Below are 20,587 nucleotides of genomic sequence, written 5' to 3' on the forward strand. Positions count from 1 at the left end.
ACTGATCTGGCCTTGTAACATCAACCAAAATGGCCCTGCTGTGCTTGTTGCTGGTACTGTAAACTGGCAAAAGCAAGGAAAAACTACAGCCACAATTTTGCCCCAGGGCATGCAGCTCTACTCTATGGTTAAATGATGATGGCATCCTCTTGTGTAAAATATTCTGGAGGTAAAATAGTCCCTCAGTCAGATCTCCAGGCGGGGGAATACTCAGGAGGATGTTATCAGGAGAAACACAACGGGTATTCACGCATCAGAGTGTGGAGTGTCAGATCCCCGAATCGCGCAGGTAGGTTAGAAAATTTAAAAAGGGAAATGGATATGTTACAATCAGATATAGTGCGAAACAGTGAAGTTCGGTAACAAGAGGAATAGGACTTCTGGTCAGATGAATGAAGGGCTATAAAAACCAAATCAAATAGGGGTAATGCAAGAGTAGGTTTCATAATGAGTAAAAAAACAGGTATGTGGATACGTTACTACGAACAGTACAGTGACCGCATTATTGTAACCAAGACAGACACGAAGCCCACACACACCACAGAAGCACAAGTCTATATACTGACTAGCTCTGGAGATGAGGAGGAAATGTATGATGAGATAAAAGAAATTATTTGGATAGTTAAGAGCGCTGAAAATTTAAAAATCATAGGGGACTGGAATTTGATCGTAGGAAAAGGAAGAGAAGGAAAAGAAGTAGTGAATATGGACTGGGGGAAAGGAATGAAAGAGGAAGCCACCTGGTAGAATTCTGCACAGAGCGTAACTTAATCATAGCTAACACTTGGTTTAAGAATCATGAGAGAAAATTGTATATGCGGAAGAGACCTGGAGACACCGGAAAGTTTCAGATTGATTACATAATGGTCAGACAGTGATTTACGAACCAGGCTTTAAACTACAAGACATTTGCAGGGGCAGATGTGGACTCTGACCACAATCTATTGATTATGAACTGCAAATTAAAACTGAAGAAACTGCAAAAAGGGAAGAATTATGGAGATAGGACCTGGATAAACTGAGAGAACCAGAGGTTGAGAGGGTTTCAGAGGAAGCATTAGGGAATGATTGACACGAACAGAGGAAAGAAATACAGTAGAAGATGAATGGTTAGCTTTGAGAGATGAAATAGTGAAGGCAGCAGAGGACCAAGTAGGTAAAAAGACGAGGGCAAATAGAAATCCCAGGGTATTACAAGAGATACTGAATTTAATCACTGAAAGGAGAAAATATAAAGGCACAATAAATGAAACAGGCGAAAGGGTATAAAACACCTAAAAATTGAGATTGACAGGAAGTGCAAAATGGCCAAGTGCAAATGGCTAGAGGAGAAATGTAAGGATGTAGAAGCATGCGTTGCTAGGGATAACATACATACTGCCTACAGGAAAATTAAAGATACCTTTGGAGGAAAGAGAACCATTTGGATGAATATCAAGAGCTCAGATGGAAAACCAGTCCTAAGCAAAGAAGGGAAAGAGAAAGGTGGAAGGAGTATATAGAGGGTCTACACAAGGAGGATGTACTTGAGGGCAATATTATGGAAATGGACGAGGACATAGAGGAAGATGAGAAGGGAGATATGATGCTGCGTGAAGAATCTGGTAAAGCACTGAAAGACTTAAGTTGATAAAAGACCCCAGGAATAGACAACATTCCATTAGAGCTACTGATAGCCTTGGGAGAGCCAACCATGACAAAACTCTTTCATCTGGTGCGCACGATGTATGAGACAGGCAAAATACCCTCAGACTTCAAGAATAATATAATAATCCCGGTTCCAAAGAAAGCACGTCCTGACAGGTGTGAAAATTACTGAATTATCAATTTAATAAGTCATGGATGCAAAATACTAACATGAATACTTTAAAGAAGATTAGATAAACTGGTAGAAGCCGACCTCTGGGAAGATCAGTTTTGATTCTGGAGAAATAAAGGAACATGCAAGGCAATACTTACTCTACAACTTATCTTAGAAGATACATTAAGGAAGGGCAAAACTACATCTGTAGCATTTGTAGACTTAGAGAAAGCTTTTGACAATGTCGATTGTAACACTGTATCAAATTCAAAAGGTGGCAGGGATAAGATACAGGGAGAAAAAGGCTATTTACAATTTGTACCGAAACCAGACGGCAGTTATAAGAGTTGAGGGGCGTGAAAGAGAAGAAGTGGTTGGGAAGGGAGTGAGACAGGATTGTAGCCTATCCCCGATGTTATTCAATCTGTATAATGAGCAAGCAGTAAAGGAAAAAAAAAATTGGGGTAGGAATTAAACTCCATGGAGGACGAATAAAAACTTTGAGGTTTTTCAATTACATTATAATTCTGTCAGACAACAAAGGACCCCGAAGAGCAGTTGAACGCAATGGACAGTGTCTTCAAAGGAGGATATAAGATGAACATCAACAAAAGCAAAATAAGGACAATGGAATGTAGTCAAATTAAATCAGGTGATGCTGAGGGAATTAGATTAGGAAATGAGACACTTAAAGTAGTAAAGGAGTTTTGCTACTTGGGAAGCAAAATAATGGATGATGGCCAAAGTAGGGAGGATACAAACTATAGACTGGCTATGGCAAGAAAAGTGTTCCTGATGAAGAGAAAATCATTAACATGGAGTATAGATTTAAGTGTCAAGAAGACCTTTCTTAAAGTATTTGTGTGTAACATAGCCATGTATGGAGGTGAAACATGGACAATAAAAGGTTTAGAAAAGAAGAGAATAGAAGCTTTTGAAATGTGGTGCTACAGAAGAATGTGGAAGATTAGGTGCATAAATCACATAAATAATGACGAGATACTGAATAGAATTGGGGAGAAGAGAAATTTGTGGTACAACCTGACTAAAAGAATGGAATGGTTGGTAGGACACTTTCTGAGGAATTAAGGGATCGCCAATTTAGTACTGGAGGGAAGCGTGTGGGGGGGGGGGGGGGGGGGGGGGGGGTAAAAATCATAGAGGGAGACTAAAGGATGAATACAGTAAGCGGATTCAGAGGGATATAGGTTGCAGTAGTTACTCGGAGATGAAGAGGTCTGCACAGGATAGAGTAGCACTGAGAGCTGCATCAAATCAGTCTTTGCATCGAAGACCACCACCTCAACAACAACAAAAACAACAACTCCCTACATAAAAAACACCAATCATTTTCTCCACTGACTCTCCATAGTCCTTGTTCCTTTACCACACAGTGCCCTGTTCATCACTATTGGCACGCCTCCCTTCACATAACATCCCTAATGCCTATGGCCTTACCATTATTGAACATATCTTTCCCAATGCCAGCAGATTCCAAACCAACAGCCTCCTTTCTAGTCGCCATGACCAATTATATCGTCACAGACAATTATTTCTCCTTTGAAGACATTATTTATGGTACAGCAATGGGCACCTGCATGGCCCCATCCAATGCCAATAATCTATTCATGGGCAATCTAGAGGAATCCTTCCTAAACAACCAGAATCCCAAACCTCTCACCATATTTAGATTCACTGCTGACATCTCCATGGTCTAGATTGAGGGTGAGGACACCCTATCCACATTCTGCCATAATCTCAAAACTTTTCCCTCCAATCCCTTCACCTAGTCTTATTCAGCCCATCATGCCAACTTACTTCCTTGGTTTTGACTCTCTACCTCAAAGATGGGTACATCAGTACCTCCGACCATATCAAACCAACCAACCATCAGCAATACCCCCGAAATTGACAGCTGCCACCCATCCCATGCAAAGAAATCCCTTCCATACAATCTAACCACCTGTGGCTGTCACATCTATAGTGATGAACAGTCCCCCTCCAACTATACAAAGTGCCTCATTGAGGCCTTGAAAGACTGAATTGTCCTCCCGACCTCATACAAAAACAGATATCCTGTGCCTTACCCTACCCAGTCAGCCACAATGTCTCAAAGTCCCATTGTCCTGACACAAAGCAGCATTCCCTTCATCACTCAGTGTTACCCAGGACTGGAGCAACTGAATTACATTTTCTGCCAGGGTTTTGACTGCCTCTTGTTGTGGTCCAAAATGAGGAATAGTCTACCGACTATACTTCCCACATATTCCACAGTGGTATTCCACCACCCACCGAAAACTCCACAATATCCCCATCGATCCCTACTCCATCTCTGCCGCCAACCGCTTGCCTCACGGTCCACATCCCTGCAACAGACCTAGATACAAGACCTTTCCCATAAATCTACACACCCCCCCCCCCCCCTACCACCGCCGCCCACCACCACCACCTGGCTACAGTCCGGTCACAAGCATAACCTTTGCCATCACCTAAGGCGAGGCTATTTGTGAAAGCAGTCATGTGATCTACAAAGCTAAGCTGCAACCACTGTGCTGCGTCTACATGGGCACAACAACCAGCAAGCTGTCTGTCTGCCTGAATGGTCACCAACAAAGAGTGGCAGCTGGATGACCTACTAGCTAAGCATGCTGCTCAACACAATGTTCCTCACTTCAACGAACTCTTCACAACTGATACCATCTCTGGATGCTTCCTACTGACACCAGTTTTTCTGAACTGTACTGGCAGGAACTATCCTTGCAGTATATTCTATGTTCCCTAACCCCCCTGGCTTCCATTTTTCTTAGTCCCTGTTCTTCACCCTCCCATCACCTGCCCCACTCCCACTCCAGCGCCTACACAGCCTTCTATTCCACCAGCACATCCACAGTCTTTTTTTTCTTCTCCTCTACTTCCTCCCTCATCCCCCACTCTTTGTCTAACCTCCCGAATGCACCAAGCTGTCCTATGCTGTCCCCACCACATCCCTGTATGCTCCCTCGTGCAGTACTTCACCATCCCCCCAACCCAACCCTGCTATCCTTCCCCTTCTCCACCCCAGCCTCCTCCTTACCCCCACCATCCAGATTGCTTCTCCCATCATGTACAGTTGCTTGCAGTCCACCTCAGTGGCCAAAGACAGTGGTTACACTGCGAACTGTGCTTGCTTGAATCTGTGTATGTTGCCAACTTTAGCAGGCGTGTTTCCCCCCCCCCCCTCCCCCCTCCCCCCCCCCCTGTCTGCAACTCAACACCTCCCCATATGACGAATAGCAATTTATCCTTTTTCATAGTACTGTCACATGTTAAAGAAATAGATCTAAACTTTCTTTGCCATGTTTCATGTAATGAATGTACCTTTGACATACTTCCACTATATTTACAGATTTAATGTTGCCAACTGTAGGGCTGCTGTTTCAAATTTTTTGTCCAAAGTAGTTTGCAACAGTAAAACTTATGCATCCTACAGCTTTGTCATCAGTATATCTACAGCAAAAGCTACCCTCTCATTGGACAGTGTTGGAATAATGTCAGAATGGCCTGAGAAAATAAATTCTGTAGAAAGTTGAAGCTCTCCTCTACCGATACAGCATGCACCTACAGAACACATATTTGAAATGAGGAGACTTGCCAACACACTGTTAAGAAAACAAAGAAGCCAATGTTGATAGTGGTATATTAAGAGTCATGTGGTATAAAGCACAGACTTGAAAACAACCTGGAGTACTGAAACATAAAAAACACATGAATTACAACTTTACATAAATTATAAAGCAAGTTAATTCAGGTAGAATTAGAGGTCTGGAGAGGAACTTCAAGAAACTAATGAATAATCAGTCTCTGTGAGTGGGATACAAAAGGAAGGCATGAGTGACAGAGAAGACAAAGATTTCTGATGATGCACCCATTACAGTTCTGGGTGAAGCATAAGTGATGAGATGCATACATGTCAGGCCTTGGCCTTTGAGTCCAGTAAGCAGTTCATATATTGTCCAGGCCTGGCTTGAAAGCCTTAGCAAATACGTTTAGACAGTTGTTATTCAACAATATAAAGTACTAAATGCCTGTTACACAAACACTACCTTGATTCCAAGTTTTTGTCTCAGATCCTCCACTTGGTCTGTTGTGAGCCTTTCTATTTCTTCATGTACGTTATAGAAATTTTTCTCAAAGTCATCATACTTGATTGTTGAATGGTCTATTGGAGGTAAGGGGTCAATTTCTTTGTTTTTCTTTGGTGCAATTGGATTTCCATCTTCATCATACTCTATTTCTAGGTCAGACTCTTCATTTTGCACACCAGCTAAAGGATTTTCTTCCATGTATCTGCAACAGACACAAATAATAGAAACACCTTAAAATTATATTACGAGGAGGAAAGTTGCCACTCATTGTATAGTGGAGATGCCGAGTCGCAGATAGGCACAAAAGACAGACTCTCACAATTATAGCTTTCGACCACTAAGGCCTTCGTCAGCAATAGTCAGACACACACACACACACACACACACACACACACACACACACACACACATTTTAAAATTATTTGATACCACATAATGTCTTGTATGATAAAACTATCTTCCACATACCACATTTCAACAGGTTCTAAGTCGACTATTTTCCCAGCACCTACATCTAAACCAATGTATATAGGACGTAGCAAATTCCCTTCACAGACTTTGAGGACTTCTAGAAGGGACCAAGATAGTTAAAATTAGCATAGGACCTCATATCCAGAAATGTACCATTTTCCTGCTGCATGCAAAACACAGCAACACATGTTGCACTCTGACTCCTGCTGCTTGTTATCTAGGTCCACTAACAAGCAGGGCTCACTGTGACAACCACCGACATCAGCACAGATACACTACCTCCATATCATGTTCTGGTACATACGATTACCAGTACCTGGTCCTCTAGCACCTGCTGCAGCTGCAACCCCTGCCCATACGTCTTCCTCGGTTGCCACAGGGGTCTTGTAAACCGAGTAATTCATGTGATCCCACAGGCACTACCCAAGTGGGTTCAAGTCAGGAGAACGTGCAAGCCAAGCAAATGAGGTAAGATACTTATTTTGGAAAATAAATTTAGCACAGCATCAACAGTTATTCATCCTTGCCTACCATTCTGATTCCACTCTACAGATGGCAAACTGACATCTACCCCTATCACTGTGACACAATTGTGAATTTACGTGCATTACCCTTCTGGCTCTATGAAACAATCCACCCCTTTGACACTTGACGTGTGTGGAGGATAGTAACAACTGATCCCTGTTTTAGGCACATCTTGGCACATATATTTACCCATATTAATTTGCATTCCAACTCACAACAATCACATGACACATTAAGAGTTTTGTAAGGCAATAAATGTGTTGGCCAACATCAGTGCCCACCCAATTCTTTTGGAATATATATTGCATTATGAGTTTAATATGTCACTGCTATTTACTTCTGGTTTCATATTAACAAATCGTTGCTAGAGGAGAAAGAAATGATAACTGTCAGGCAAAAATTCTTGGACAGGTCAACAGAAGTGCCCGATTCCATCCATCTTCTTTGACCTGGGACATAATGGTGGTGGTGTGTGTAATGTCACTATGGTGCACTGTGTTTGCAGGCGTCATGTTGTTGTATTTGATGGTGCACTCTGGTGGTGGATGTGGACGTGATGAGTTTAACATGTGGTATTGGGTTAATTTGAGTTTGGATTCTCATCATGCTAATGTCGTTTTAAGTTTAGGAGAAGTCTAATTTTATATGGCTTTTTATTTTTGGTAGGTCGGCTGTGTTTTGATTCAGGTAGTAAACATGAGGTATGTTTGAGTGTTGGGGTTTTGGTCCCACTTTTCAGAGTTGTAGGTGCTTGTTTTTTGGTATCGATAGCTGTGGCTGAGCTACGTAGGTCAAGAAGAATGTCCAATTCCTGTGGTTTTGTTGGTGTAGCAAAATGCTGTAATTTAAATTTTTTTGGATATTATTTGTTTTACGATGATGCAGTATTTCTTTACTGTTTTATACTTAGCTTGTCCCTGCCCTAAACTCCCAATTTCCCGCAGTCGTCCTGTTAATTTCATTTTATTTTTGGACTGAGATATTATTGTCATTTTTATTTTTGCTCGCTTTTGTTGGCATGTGCATATAGTGACATCACTGTCACTATGTTGTATTCGCTGGAACAAGCTGTTTTCCCCATATTGATGATGTCGTGGGCCAACCCCAGGTGGAATCGGACTGAACCCCAGATCGTTGGACTTTTAGTCCAAGACTTACCTGTCAAAGTACTAACCAAATTTATTTTGAATCAGAATACACTGTCATGCACTTCACCTAATTTGTGAGGCAAATTCAACGTATTTTTGCTTTCTAACTTAACTGTGGGTACAGCGTTAAATTTCTTTCTATAACCAATATTCCATAAAGCACTTATTTTCATAACACATAGGTTCTGAATTATTAGGCCAGCTGCTAATGTAATATAATTACAGTGCATGAGCAGGAATGAGCTAACTCTTACACTTTCATTCGGGAATACTGAAGACTGCGGTACCACACGTTCTCTTCCACTACGGGTCAACAGAAGCATCCGATCTCACCCCTCTGCTTTGACCCTTGACGTAAGGGTGGTGTTGTGCGTGACATCATTACGATGTGGAGTTTAGTTTATGAGTTGGTTGTGTTTGTAGATGTTATCTTGTTGGGGTTGGCAGTGTCCTCTGGATGTGAGTGTGCATATGGTCCAAGTGTTATGTGGTGTATTGGGTTCATTTGAAAGTTGTTGGTCACAGTGCACAGTATTTTGGATTGCCTGTGATTGAAGAACTGAAATTGCTTTCAATGAATTATCAATTAAACTTTTTTTTGTTTATGTGATTGTGGTGTCGATTGGTGTTATTGGTTTGCTGTTTGTCATGCAGTATAATAGAGGGAAACATTCCATGTGGGAAAAATATATCTAAAAACAAAGATGATGAGACTTACCAAACAAAAGCACTGGCAGGTCGATAGATACACAAACAAACACAAACATACACACAAAATTCAAGCTTTCGCAACAAACGGTTGCTTCATCAGGAAAGAGGGAAGGAGAGGGAAAGACGAAAGGATGTGGGTTTTAAGGGAGAGGGTAAGGAATCACTCCAATCCCACTCCTGGGATTGGAATGACTCCTTACCCTCTCCCTTAAAACCCACATCCTTTCGTCTTTCCCTCTCCTTCCCTCTTTCCTGATGAAGCAACCGTTTGTTGCGAAAGCTTGAATTTTGTGTGTATGTTTGTGTATCTATCGACCTGCCAGCACTTTTTCAAGTGTGGTGTGTGTATGGAAAACATGAGGTTGGTGAGAGTACCAGTGTCTCAGACCAGGGACTGTTATATGTGGTGGTGCCAAAGGGATAACCTTTGGCACTCCACCAGAAGCGGTACCCGGTTAGAGAAGTCTAGGTTGGCCATGAGAAACATTGTTTTGATGACTTATTATTTTTGTTATAGATCCTCTACCAGTTTTTGTGCGTATGAGACTGGAGTGAGTGAGAGGATGGTTTTAGATTGTTGTCATTTTGTAGGGAAGTGTGTTCAGAATATGTGAGGTATAGGGGTAAGTTGGGTGGGCTGGGGGTGGTGGTCTAGATAGATCAATCGCAGTTTGGGAAGAGAAAGTATGGGAGGGGTAAGTCTTCGGTTGGTTTATGGTTGGTTGGTTGGTTGGATTAAAAGAGGGGATAAGGGACCAGACTATGAGGTCTTCAGTCCATTTTTCTGATTAAAACAATGCCAAAAGTGTCACAATAAAACAAACGGGACAGACAACTCAAAACGGAATGAAAGGAAAAATCGCAAGAACGATGAAGGGCAACAAACATGTACATGGACAAAAGGGGACAAGAAAACCATAGAAATGCAAGAAACGGGATGAAGACATTAAAACAACGAAGCAGATTACCATGGCTGGCTGACCATGAGAATAAAAAGGAGAAACCAGCCACTCTGCAACACATTAAAGCCTCCACCCTAGAAGCACTAGGATGGAGGACACACAGGGACAAAGGACATGCGCTAAAACTTAGATCAAATGATAAAACCCACCCTCACAAATAAAAAGTAAAATTAAATCAGCTGATGAGACGTTGTCAGATAAAAATAGCGGCAACGAGTCCGGTAACCCAAGATTTCATCGCTGGGCAGTCAAAGTAGGACAGTGCACCAGAATATGGGCCACTGTCTACCATGCGCTGCACTGAAACTCAGGCAGGTCTTCACGGCGCAGGAGGTAACTATGGGTCGCCCAAGCGTGGCTAATGCACAGCTGGCAGAGGACAACTGAATCCCTGCGAGAGGCCTGCATGGAAGACTTCCACACATTTGTAGTCTCCTCAATGACACACAGTTTGTTGTGTGTACTGTTATGCCATTCCGTCTCCCAAGGACGAAGAACCCTAAGGTGTAAGTCAGAATGCAGGTCAGTTTCCGAGATGCCCCTCTCCAGAAGCGGTTTCCACATAGCCTGTTTGGCCAGCCTGTCGGCTAGTTCGTTGCCTGGGATTCCGACGTGTCCTGGGATTCCGACATGTCCTGAGGTCCACACAAACACCACTGAAGGATGGGACGAGTCCAGGGCATAGATGGACTCCTGGATGGACGCTACAAAAGGATGGAAAGGGTAGCACTGGTCGATAGCTTGTAGGTTGCTGAAAGTCAGTACACAGAAGAAACGATTCCCCGGGGCACAAACAGATGTACTGAAATGCATGAGAGATGCCCACCAGATCTGCAGTGAATACACTGCAGCCTGTTCAAAATAGCCTCTGTGGATGTAGGCGAAGCCAACATGACCATCAGCCATCAAGCCGTAGGCGTAAACCACTTCAGGGCCCCGGAACACATCAAGAATCGAGACGAAGTGACAGCAGAGAGCGGCAGGAGTAACTGAGTCCTTAGTGTCACACGAAAGGTCCAGATGAATCTGCGGCCAAGGCATACACCACGGAGGTATATGCGGACAGACCCGGATGGGAGGTGGTAAAGGGAACAACTCCAGTTCAGACAGAAGGGATCATCGCACGTGAACCGCAATCATTAGCCCTGACCTGGGTCGCTGATGAGGGAGATGAACTGCCATGGATGGAAAAAGGAGACGGTAATTCAGATGCTCAGGAGGACTACAAATGTGTGCAATGTAACTGGCAAGCAGTTGTGCACGTCGGATCTGCAATGGAGGGACTCTGGCCTCCACCAGGACACTGGTCACTGGACTCGTTCTAAAAGCTCCCGTCGCTAGGCAAACACCACAGTGGTGCACTGGGTTCAGCACACGCAACTCTGAGGATGCCGCCAAACCATAAACCAGACTCTCGTAGTCAAGGCGGGATTGAACAAGGGCTTTGTAGAGCTGCAACAGCATAGAGCGAACTGCACCCCAGTTGGTGCTGCTCAGGCAGAGGAGGGCATTGAGGTGCTGCCAGCAATTAAACTTAAGCTGACGAAGGTGAGGTAGCCAAGTCAATCGAGCATTGAAAACCAGTCCTAAGAATCTGTGTGTCTCCACTACAGTGAGTTGATCGTCATGAAGGTAAAGTTTTGGTTCTGGATGAACAATACGATACCGACAGAAGTGCATGACACACGACTTAGTGGCCGAAAACTGGAAGCTGTGGGCGAGAGCCCTTGACTGTGCCTTGTGGATGGCTCAATGTAGGTGCCACTTAGCAACACCAGTACTGGTGGACAGTACGAAATGCAGAAGTCGTCTGCATACAGAGAAGGTGAGACGGACGGCCCTACAGCTGCTGCTAGACAATTAATGGACACTACTAAAAATAGCGATACACTCAATACAGAGCCCTGCAGGACCCCATTCTCCTAGATATTGTTGGGGGGGGGGGGGGGGCGGATGGACACTACGGGAGGCACCAACTTGGAAATGGAAAGTACAGAGCAACAGGAAATTCTGGGTAAAAATCGGAATTGCGCCTCGGAGACCCCACCTGTATAATGTGGCAAGGATATGATGTTGCCAGGTGGTGTCATACACTTTGCGTAGATCTAAAAAGATGGCAACAAGGTGTTGGCATCTGGAAAAGGTGGTTGGGATGGCAGACTCGAGGGACACAAGATTATCAGTGGTATAGTGCCCCTGGCAGAAGCTGCCCTGACAAGTAGCCAGTAGGCCACGTGACTCCAGGATCCAAACCAACCGCCGACGCACCATACGTTCCTGCAGCTTATGAATAATATTAGTGAGGCTGATGACCCGATAGCTATCCACATCAAGTGGGTTTTTACTGGGTTTGATCACCGGAACAATGGTGCTCTCCCTCCATTGCGATGGAAAGACACCACGCAACTGATCCGGTTGAAGATGATGAGGAGATGGCACTTGTAGTCAGACGAGAGAAGTATAATCATCTGACTGTGGATCCGATCCAGCCCAGGAGCTGTGCCGGGGCAATGTGCAAGTGCACTGAGGAGCTCCCACTCCAAAAATGGGCATTATAGGGTTCACTGAGGTGTGTAGTGAACAAGAGGACTTTCCTTTCCATCCATCATTTGAGGGTGCAAAAGGCAGGGAGGTACTTCTCCGACACAGAGGGTCAAGCATAGCGCTCAGCAAAGTGCTCGGCAATTGTGCTTGCGTCGGTACATAGCACGCCATTGGTAGTAACGTCAGGGACACCTGTTGGAGTCTGGTACCCAAAAGACATCTGATCGTCCAGATTTGGGAAGGTGACGTATGGCACCCAATGGTCAACACACACCTCTCCCAACACTCCTGTTTCCATCATTTTACAAGCTGGTATAGATGGGCATGGAGCCCCTTAAAGGCTATCAGATATTCTAGGGAAGGGTGCCGCTAATGTGGCTGTAGAGCTCGCAGGCGCTCTGTAATTGTCTTGGTGACTTCAGGCGACCACCAAGGGACTGTCTTTTACCGGGGGAAGCCTAAAGAGCGAGGGATCGCATTTTCTGCCGCAGAAACGACTGTGGTAGTCACCCTTTCAACCATCACATCGATTTTACCATGTGGGGGAGAGTCAACGATGACATCAGAAGTGAAAGTTTCCCAGTCCGCCTTGTTTAAAGCCCATCTGGGCAGGCATCCGTGGGCCTGACGCTAGGGCAGTGACTGGAAGATGGGGAAGTGGGCACTACCATACAGGACGTCATGTGATCTCCAGTGGATAGATGGGAGAAGTCCTCAGCTGCAAATTGTTAAATCAAATGCCGAGAAACTACCTCGAGTCACACTGAAACGTGTGGCAGCCTCAGTATTTAAGAGGCAGAGGTCGAACCCAGACAGTAAAGTTTCGACAATGTGCCTCGGTGTCAACCCACAAGGGGTTATGGGCATTAAAATCTCCCAAAGTAGGAAAGGTTTAGGGAGTTGATCAATCAGGGCAGCTAATACATTCAGGGGTACAGCATCATCTCGAGGAAGATATACATTGCAGACAGTTATTTCCTGCATCGCCCGTATTCTGACAACCACAGCTTCAAGAGGGGTTTGAAGGGGCACAGTTTCACTAAAGACAGTTTAGGACATAAACGCAAACTTCACCTGACACTCGATGTCACTACGGTTCCTGTAATATACCTTATAGCCGCAGAAGGCGCAGGGGGGGGGGGGTCCTCATTGCTGGGAACCAAGTTACCTTGAGGGCAATGCTGAAAGCAGGTGTAAAGCTTAACAGTTGAGGTAGCTCAGCCAGGCGGAGGAAAAAACCGCCGCAATTCCACTGGAGGATGACATCATCATGAGACTGGGAAGGCATGGAATATTCAATGAGGCAGTTTACGCCTCAGGTTTACCTGCTGCCACCGATTTTTTTCCTGAGTAGCCTATATCCATTATGCCTGAGGGTCCGGCGAGATCCAGGTCCTCAGCGGACGCCAGAATCTGCACCCCATCCTCAGACACAGAGCTTGTAAGTAGCAGTGGTGCTCTTGGGGGTAATCTTTTTCGATTTCTCACACTGTCCCTTGAGTTTCCCTGGCTGGGAGCACTTGACTGAATCAGTCTCCGGGACTGAGGATGAGCGTGAAGCCCTATGAAAGACTTTTACGTTTCTCTGGCTCAGAAGTGGGGACTGAAATCCCCGATGGTGGGGGAGGGGGGGGGGGGGGGGGAAGGGGGTGTTGCTCCCAAAGTAGGTGGTGAGGGAGCAACAGGGAGGCAAGTGCCTCCCACCATCAAGGGGGCAGGTGTAGTCTCCCGGTTCTGAGAGGTGACAGGAATTCGAGGAACTGATGGGGCGACAACTGTTCTCATAGTGGCGGCATATGAGGAGGTCATACCCACAGGATGTAGGAGCTCGAATTTCCTCTTAGCTTCAGTGTACATCAGTTGGTCCAGGGTCTTATATTCCATGATTTTCCTCTTTACCTGTAAAATCCTGCAGTCTGGCAAGTAAGGTGAATGATGCTCTCCACAGCTGACACAGATGGGAGGCAGGGCACATGGAGTATTGGGATGCAATGAACATCCACAATGTCGACATGTGAGGCTGGAAGTACAGCGGGAAGACATATGGCCGAACTTCCAGCACTTAAAGCACCACATTGGGGGAGGGATATATGGCTTTACGTCACAGCAGCAGACCATCTCCTTGACCTTCTCGTACAATGTGTCACCCTCGAAGGCCAAGATGAAGGCAACGTGGTTATCCCTTGGACTCCGATGGATGCGCTGGATGAAATGAATACCTCACCGCTCTAAACTGACACACAGCCTGTTGTCAGACCGCAAAAGAAGGTCCCTGTGAATATAATACCAAGTTGTTACGGGGCGCGATGGTAACAGAAACATCCCCCAATTTGCCACATGCGAATAATGTCTGTGAATGGGCAAAGGCTGCTGTTTTTATCAAAACTGACCCAGAGCACATTTTGATCAAGCCCTCCACCTCCCCAAACTTGTCCTCCAAATGCTCAACAATAAACTGAGACTTCATGGACATGAAAGATTCCCCATCAAATCTCGTACATACAAGGTACCAGGGCGAATAAGCTTCACTGGCATTCTTAGCCTGGTGTTCCTCCCATGGTGTGGCCAGGGAGGGGAACAATTTGGGGTCGTATTTCTTAGCTTTGAAGTTAGATTTTGCCCGCTTAGGGACTGCTGGCAGTGCACCACCAGCAAGAGATGACGTACTACGCTTCATGACAAGTCATCTGCCCTGATTCCACCCACTCAGACCAGGGGCCCTCCCCACAAGTGCCACCCAGCCGCAGCAAATGCCACCTGGCAGGATGGCCACTGCTGGGAGTCCCAATGCCTCAGGGTGAAGGGCATCTACTCCTTGGCATACATGGGGAGTTAACGGCACTGGCATCAACAGAGTGATGATCCCTGTGTTGTCAAGGGGCTAGAACCAACAGGGTACATGGCGGCCCCACCATGTGAGACAGACTGGTTACCGTGCTGGATATGAGGTGCAAAGAAGTCCATGGTCATCGTCGGCACAGAAAGTGACACTGCATAGTGCATGGTGGAAGAGGCACCCAGGAAAGTGTCCTTGCCCAAGAGATGGAGAATGAGCGGGATTGCAATGCGACAATGAGGAAGTGGGCTGAAGACCTCAATGCACGATGCACCAAGTAAGGCGCCATTCCCCAATTGGCTTGCTCTTTGGGAAAATTTTTAAATGTGGCGGTCAAACCCTACAGGGGACAAATCACAATGGCTGAAACATGTGAGACTCCTTTTACACTCCTGGAAATTGAAATAAGAACACCGTGAATTCATTGTCCCAGGAAGGGGAAACTTTATTGACACAGTCCTGGGGTCAGATACATCACATGATCACACTGACAGAACCACAGGCACATAGACACAGGCAACAGAGCATGCACAATGTCGGCACTAGTACAGTGTATATCCACCTTTCGCAGCAATGCAGGCTGCTATTCTCCCATGGAGACGATCGTAGAGATGCTGGATGTAGTCCTGTGGAACGGCTTGCCATGCCATTTCCACCTGGCGCCTCAGTTGGACCAGCGTTCGTGCTGGACGTGCAGACCGCGTGAGACGACGCTTCATCCAGTCCCAAACATGCTCAATGGGGGACAGATCCGGAGATCTTGCTGGCCAGGGTAGTTGACTTACACATTCTAGAGCACGTTGGGTGGCACGGGATACATGCGGACGTGCATTGTCCTGTTGGAACAGCAAGTTTGCTTGCCGGTCTAGGAATGGTAGAACGATGGGTTCGATGACGGTTTGGATGTACCGTGCACTATTCAGTGTCCCCTCGACGATCACCAGTGGTGTACGGCCAGTGTAGGAGATCGCTCCCCACACCATGATGCCGGGTGTTGGCCCTGTGTGCCTCGGTCGTATGCAGTCCTGATTGTGGCGCTCACCTGCACGGCGCCAAACACGCATACGACCATCATTGGCACCAAGGCAGAAGCGACTCTCATCGCTGAAGACGACACGTCTCCATTCGTCCCTCCATTCACGCCTGTCGCGACACCACTGGAGGCGGGCTGCACGATGTTGGGGCGTGAGCGGAAGACGGCCCAACGGTGTGCGGGACCGTAGCCCAGCTTCATGGAGACGGTTGCGAATGGTCCTCGCCGATACCCCAGGAGCAACAGTGTCCCTGATTTGCTGGGAAGTGGCGGTGCGGTCCCCTACGGCACTGCGTAGGATCCTACGGTCTTGGCGTGCATCCGTGCGTCGCTGTGGTCCGGTCCCAGGTCGACGGGCACGTGCACCTTCCGCCGACCACTGGCGACAAGATCGATGTACTGTGGAGACCTCACGCCCCACATGTTGAGCAATTCGGCGGTACGTCCACCCGGCCTCCCGCATGCCCACTATACGCCCTCGCTCAAAGTCCGTCAACTGCACATACGGTTCACGTCCACGCTGTCGCGGCATGCCACCAGTGTTAAAGACTGCGATGGAGCTCTGTATGCCACGGCAAACTGGCTGACACTGATGGCGGCGGTGCACAAATGCTGCGCAGCTAGCGCCATTCGACGGCCAACACCGCGGTTCCTGGTGTGTCCGCTGTGCCGTGCCTGTGATCATTGCTTGTACAGCCCTCTCGCAGTGTCCGGAGCAAGTATGGTGGGTCTGACACACCGGTGTCAATGTGTTCTTTTTTCCATTTCCAGGAGTGTAGTTGCCTCTTACCACAGGCAGGAATACATCGGGCCTACTCTAACCCCTGGACTCACGGGGGTGGGGGGAAGGTTGGTTTATGGGTGTGGGAGGAGGGGGAGCCATTATTATTTTTTGTGTGTGTGTGTGTGTGGGGGGGGGGGGGGGGTTGCGGATTGCGTTTTCAGGGTTTTGGAGGGACATCTGAAGAGGTAATTGATGGGGTTAATTGAAGAGTATATAGAGGAAGGGAGTACTGTAGTAGTGTCAGATGCTCTTTTTGTTGTATAGGGAGTGGGGGAAGAGGGTCTATTATCATTTAGTTGTAAATCATAGTTTAGAGTTAAAAAGTTATGAAACTGGGGCATGTACCAATTCAATGGAGGGGTTTTGGGGGGGGGGGGGGCAGTTAGATCAGTCACAGGGAGGGGGAAGAGGCACTTTTCTAACCTGCAATCTCATTTAGATGAGTACTGCTAGCAGAAGAGCGTCCCTGGGGAGTATTGCATTTTTCGCATTTTTTTGAGGGCAGTTAATAAGATGTATAGGCCAAGGGTAGTTAGCTGAGGGGGTTTTGTACATTGCTAGGGGGTGGGGGGATATGTTTGTGGATTTAGGTGCTTTTGGGGGGGGGGGGGGGGGGTTGTTTTATGATTATGTTGCAAAGGATCTGTTTTGTTGCAGTTGTTTTTGTGTTGTAATGTGTGATCAAGTTTCATTTACTGTGTGGTTTTTATTTTTTGGCAGATTTTTGTTTCTGGGAATTGGGGTTGATAGGTTGTGGGTGGTTAGGGAGGTGTGTGTGTGCGCGCGTGCGAGTTTGATTGGAATGGCTAACCTAGTGTGCCAGATTTTGTTCATGGTAAGTAGTCTTTTTTTGGGTCTATTATTCACGAGTTGTGATGTTTTGTGGGTTTTTTCATGTGTTCTGGGTTTGCTTTTATTTATCACAGGTCTAGGTTTCTTTGGCATTGTCAGCTGTGGTTGATCTATACAGCTTAATGGAAGTATCCAATTCCAGTTTTTGTCATCATAGATGCATTTTGGTATCGTGAGCTGTTGTTGACCTAGATGGGTCAAGGAAAATGTTCAATTCCGATGTGTCGTCGTAGCTATATGTGTTTTTGTGTCATCAGTTGTAGTTGACCTATGTAGGTCGAGGGAAGTATCCGATTCCAATGTGTCATTGTAGTTGTATGTGTTTTGGTATCATCTGTTGTAGCTGACTTTTATAAGTCAAGGGAAGTGTCCGATTCCAATTTTTGTTGTTTCAGGTGTTGGTTTTGTGGTATCGATGCTGGCGGTCTGATTCTAGTTTTTGTAGTTGATAGTTTTTATTTTGTGGTATCAACAACTGTGGCTGAGCTACATGGTTGAGTGTGAGTAACCGATTCCTGTAGATTTTGTGGGTGTAGCAGAATGTGGGAATTTTGTGTTGATTTTCGCTGCTTTTTATGTCGTCGTTTTGTATGGTTTTATATGTTTATATTTAGTTTGTCCCACCCAAAAACCCCCAATTTCCCACACTTGTCCCGTTATTTGGATTATAGCTTTGGAGGGAGGTGTTTCTATCGTATTTATATGTATTTTCATGTCTGTTGTCCTGTTTATGTAGTAACGCCATAGACTCCATACCCGAGACATCGAGAATGATCGTTTCCGCCATACTGATAATGTCATGCGTCAAAGCAGACAGGTGGAATCGGACATTGTCGCATTTACCAATACCCCTACTTAAAGCTAATACAATATGGGGACCATGTCTTCATTACATACACCAACATACACAAATAACATGAAAAATATTTATTTAATTGCAGAAATAACATGATATTAATGGGACAAGTGTGGGAATTATGGGGGTTTCTGAAAGGAACAAACTAAATATGTGTGAACCCCAATAACAAAGACATACCAAAACAGATACTAATACAAAAATTGACCAAATGAAAACCTCAGCATTCAACATACCAACAATAACGAAAAACTGAAAAAACAGGTATAGGAAATTTCCATGATACCATTAACCCACACAACTACTAGATCTGGTACCAGAAATTGGAGTTACATATATAGCCACAGAACCCACTACTAATAAAAACTAAACAGAGAAAATAACTACACCACCTTCCACAATATCCATCACTATAAACTAACCTACTAAATATGAACTTCAATCACCACCTGGGTGGGGGGGGTGAAAAAAAACTTGAACATAAATTTCGATATCCGCATCACAAAGAAAATTTCACAGATAACCCCACTGCTGACACTTCACTCATTCCACCATTAAGTCAGATATCTGGAGAAATTAATTGTAGCAGTCATACCCTTGTCCGTAGCAGCAACTAATGAATGACTAGCAAATTCCATCCTAATATCCATATCTGAGGACATAATAGTAACCTAAAATTCCAAATTCTAATGAAGAGTTGGTTGTTCTTACCTGTAGTAAGACTCCTCTACATCTTCTTCCTCAATATCATCTCTAATACCTTTCTTCTTGTCATCTTTCTCCATAATTTTTGTTGTTTCCCTGTGTACTTGTTGTTCGATGCCTGCCATGTATGCATCCAATGGATCTTCATCTGAATCCGAGCTGTCATTCTTTGGTTCTTGATACGATGGGCTGCCAGGGGCAGGAATGTACTCCAGTGTTGATGTTGGTGTAGTATGTTCATCATCTTCATCAAAATACCTTCAATCAATAATAAACAGACAAAAAAAAAAGAAAAGAAAGTCACTGCCAGTATTACCAAAAAAAGAGAATTCAAACATATAATCTAACGATAGGAACCAGGTTTTAAATTGTAAGACATTTCCAGGGGCAGATGTGGACTCTGACCACAATCTATTGGTTATGACCTGTAGATTAAAACTGAAGAAACTGCAAAAAGGTGGGAATTTAAGGAGATGGGACCTGGATAAACTAAAAAAACCAGAGGTTGTACAGAGATTCAGGGAGAGCATAAGGGAGCAATTGACAGGAATGGGGGAAATAAATACAGTAGAAGAAGAATGGGTAGCTTTGAGGGATGAAGTAGTGAAGGCAGCAGAGGATCAAGTAGGTATAAAGACGAGGGCTAGTAGAAATCCTTGGGTAACAGAAGAAATATTGAATTTAATTGATGAAAGGAGAAAATATAAAAATGCAGTAAGTGAAACAGGCAAAAAGGAATACAAACGTCTCAAAAATGAGATCGACAGGAAGTGCAAAATGGCTAAGCAGGAATGGCTAGAGCACAAATGTAAGGATGTAGAGGCCTATCTCACTAGGGGTAAGATAGATACCGCCTACAGGAAAATTAAAGAGACCTTTGGAGATAAGAGAACGACTTGTATGAATATCAAGAGCTCAGATGGAAACCCAGTTCTAAGCAAAGAAGGGAAAGCAGAAAGGTGGAAGGAGTATATAGAGGGTCTATACAAGGGCGATGTACTTGAGGACAATATTATGGAAATGGAAAAGGATGTAGATGAAGATGAAATTGGAGATACGATACTGCGTGAAGAGTTTGACAGAGCACTGAAAGACCTGAGTCGAAACAAGGCCCCCGGAGTAGACAATATTCCATTGGAACTACTGACGGCCGTGGGAGAGCCAGTCCTGACAAAACTCTACCATCTGGTGAGCAAGATGTATGAAACAGGCGAAATACCCTCAGACTTCAAGAA

At 45.2% G+C, this 20,587-nt stretch overlaps 1 protein-coding gene across 2 annotated transcripts in view; it reads right to left on the bottom strand.

Moving 5' to 3' along the window:
• The window catches only part of LOC124789596 (ATP-dependent RNA helicase DDX42), a 78,842-nt gene that overhangs the window by 55,432 nt on the left and 2,823 nt on the right, over positions 1–20,587 (bottom strand). For both annotated transcript variants that reach the window (XM_047257005.1, XM_047257006.1), the window contains exons 3-4: positions 19,359–19,610; positions 5,884–6,127 (exon numbers count right to left, since the gene is read on the bottom strand). In XM_047257005.1, coding sequence (XP_047112961.1) covers positions 5,884–6,127; positions 19,359–19,610 — 496 coding nt within the window. The remainder of the gene's footprint in view (positions 1–5,883; positions 6,128–19,358; positions 19,611–20,587) is intronic.

This window comes from Schistocerca piceifrons, chromosome 3, assembly GCF_021461385.2.
Source record: "Schistocerca piceifrons isolate TAMUIC-IGC-003096 chromosome 3, iqSchPice1.1, whole genome shotgun sequence".
Lineage (NCBI taxonomy): Eukaryota > Metazoa > Arthropoda > Insecta > Orthoptera > Acrididae > Schistocerca > Schistocerca piceifrons.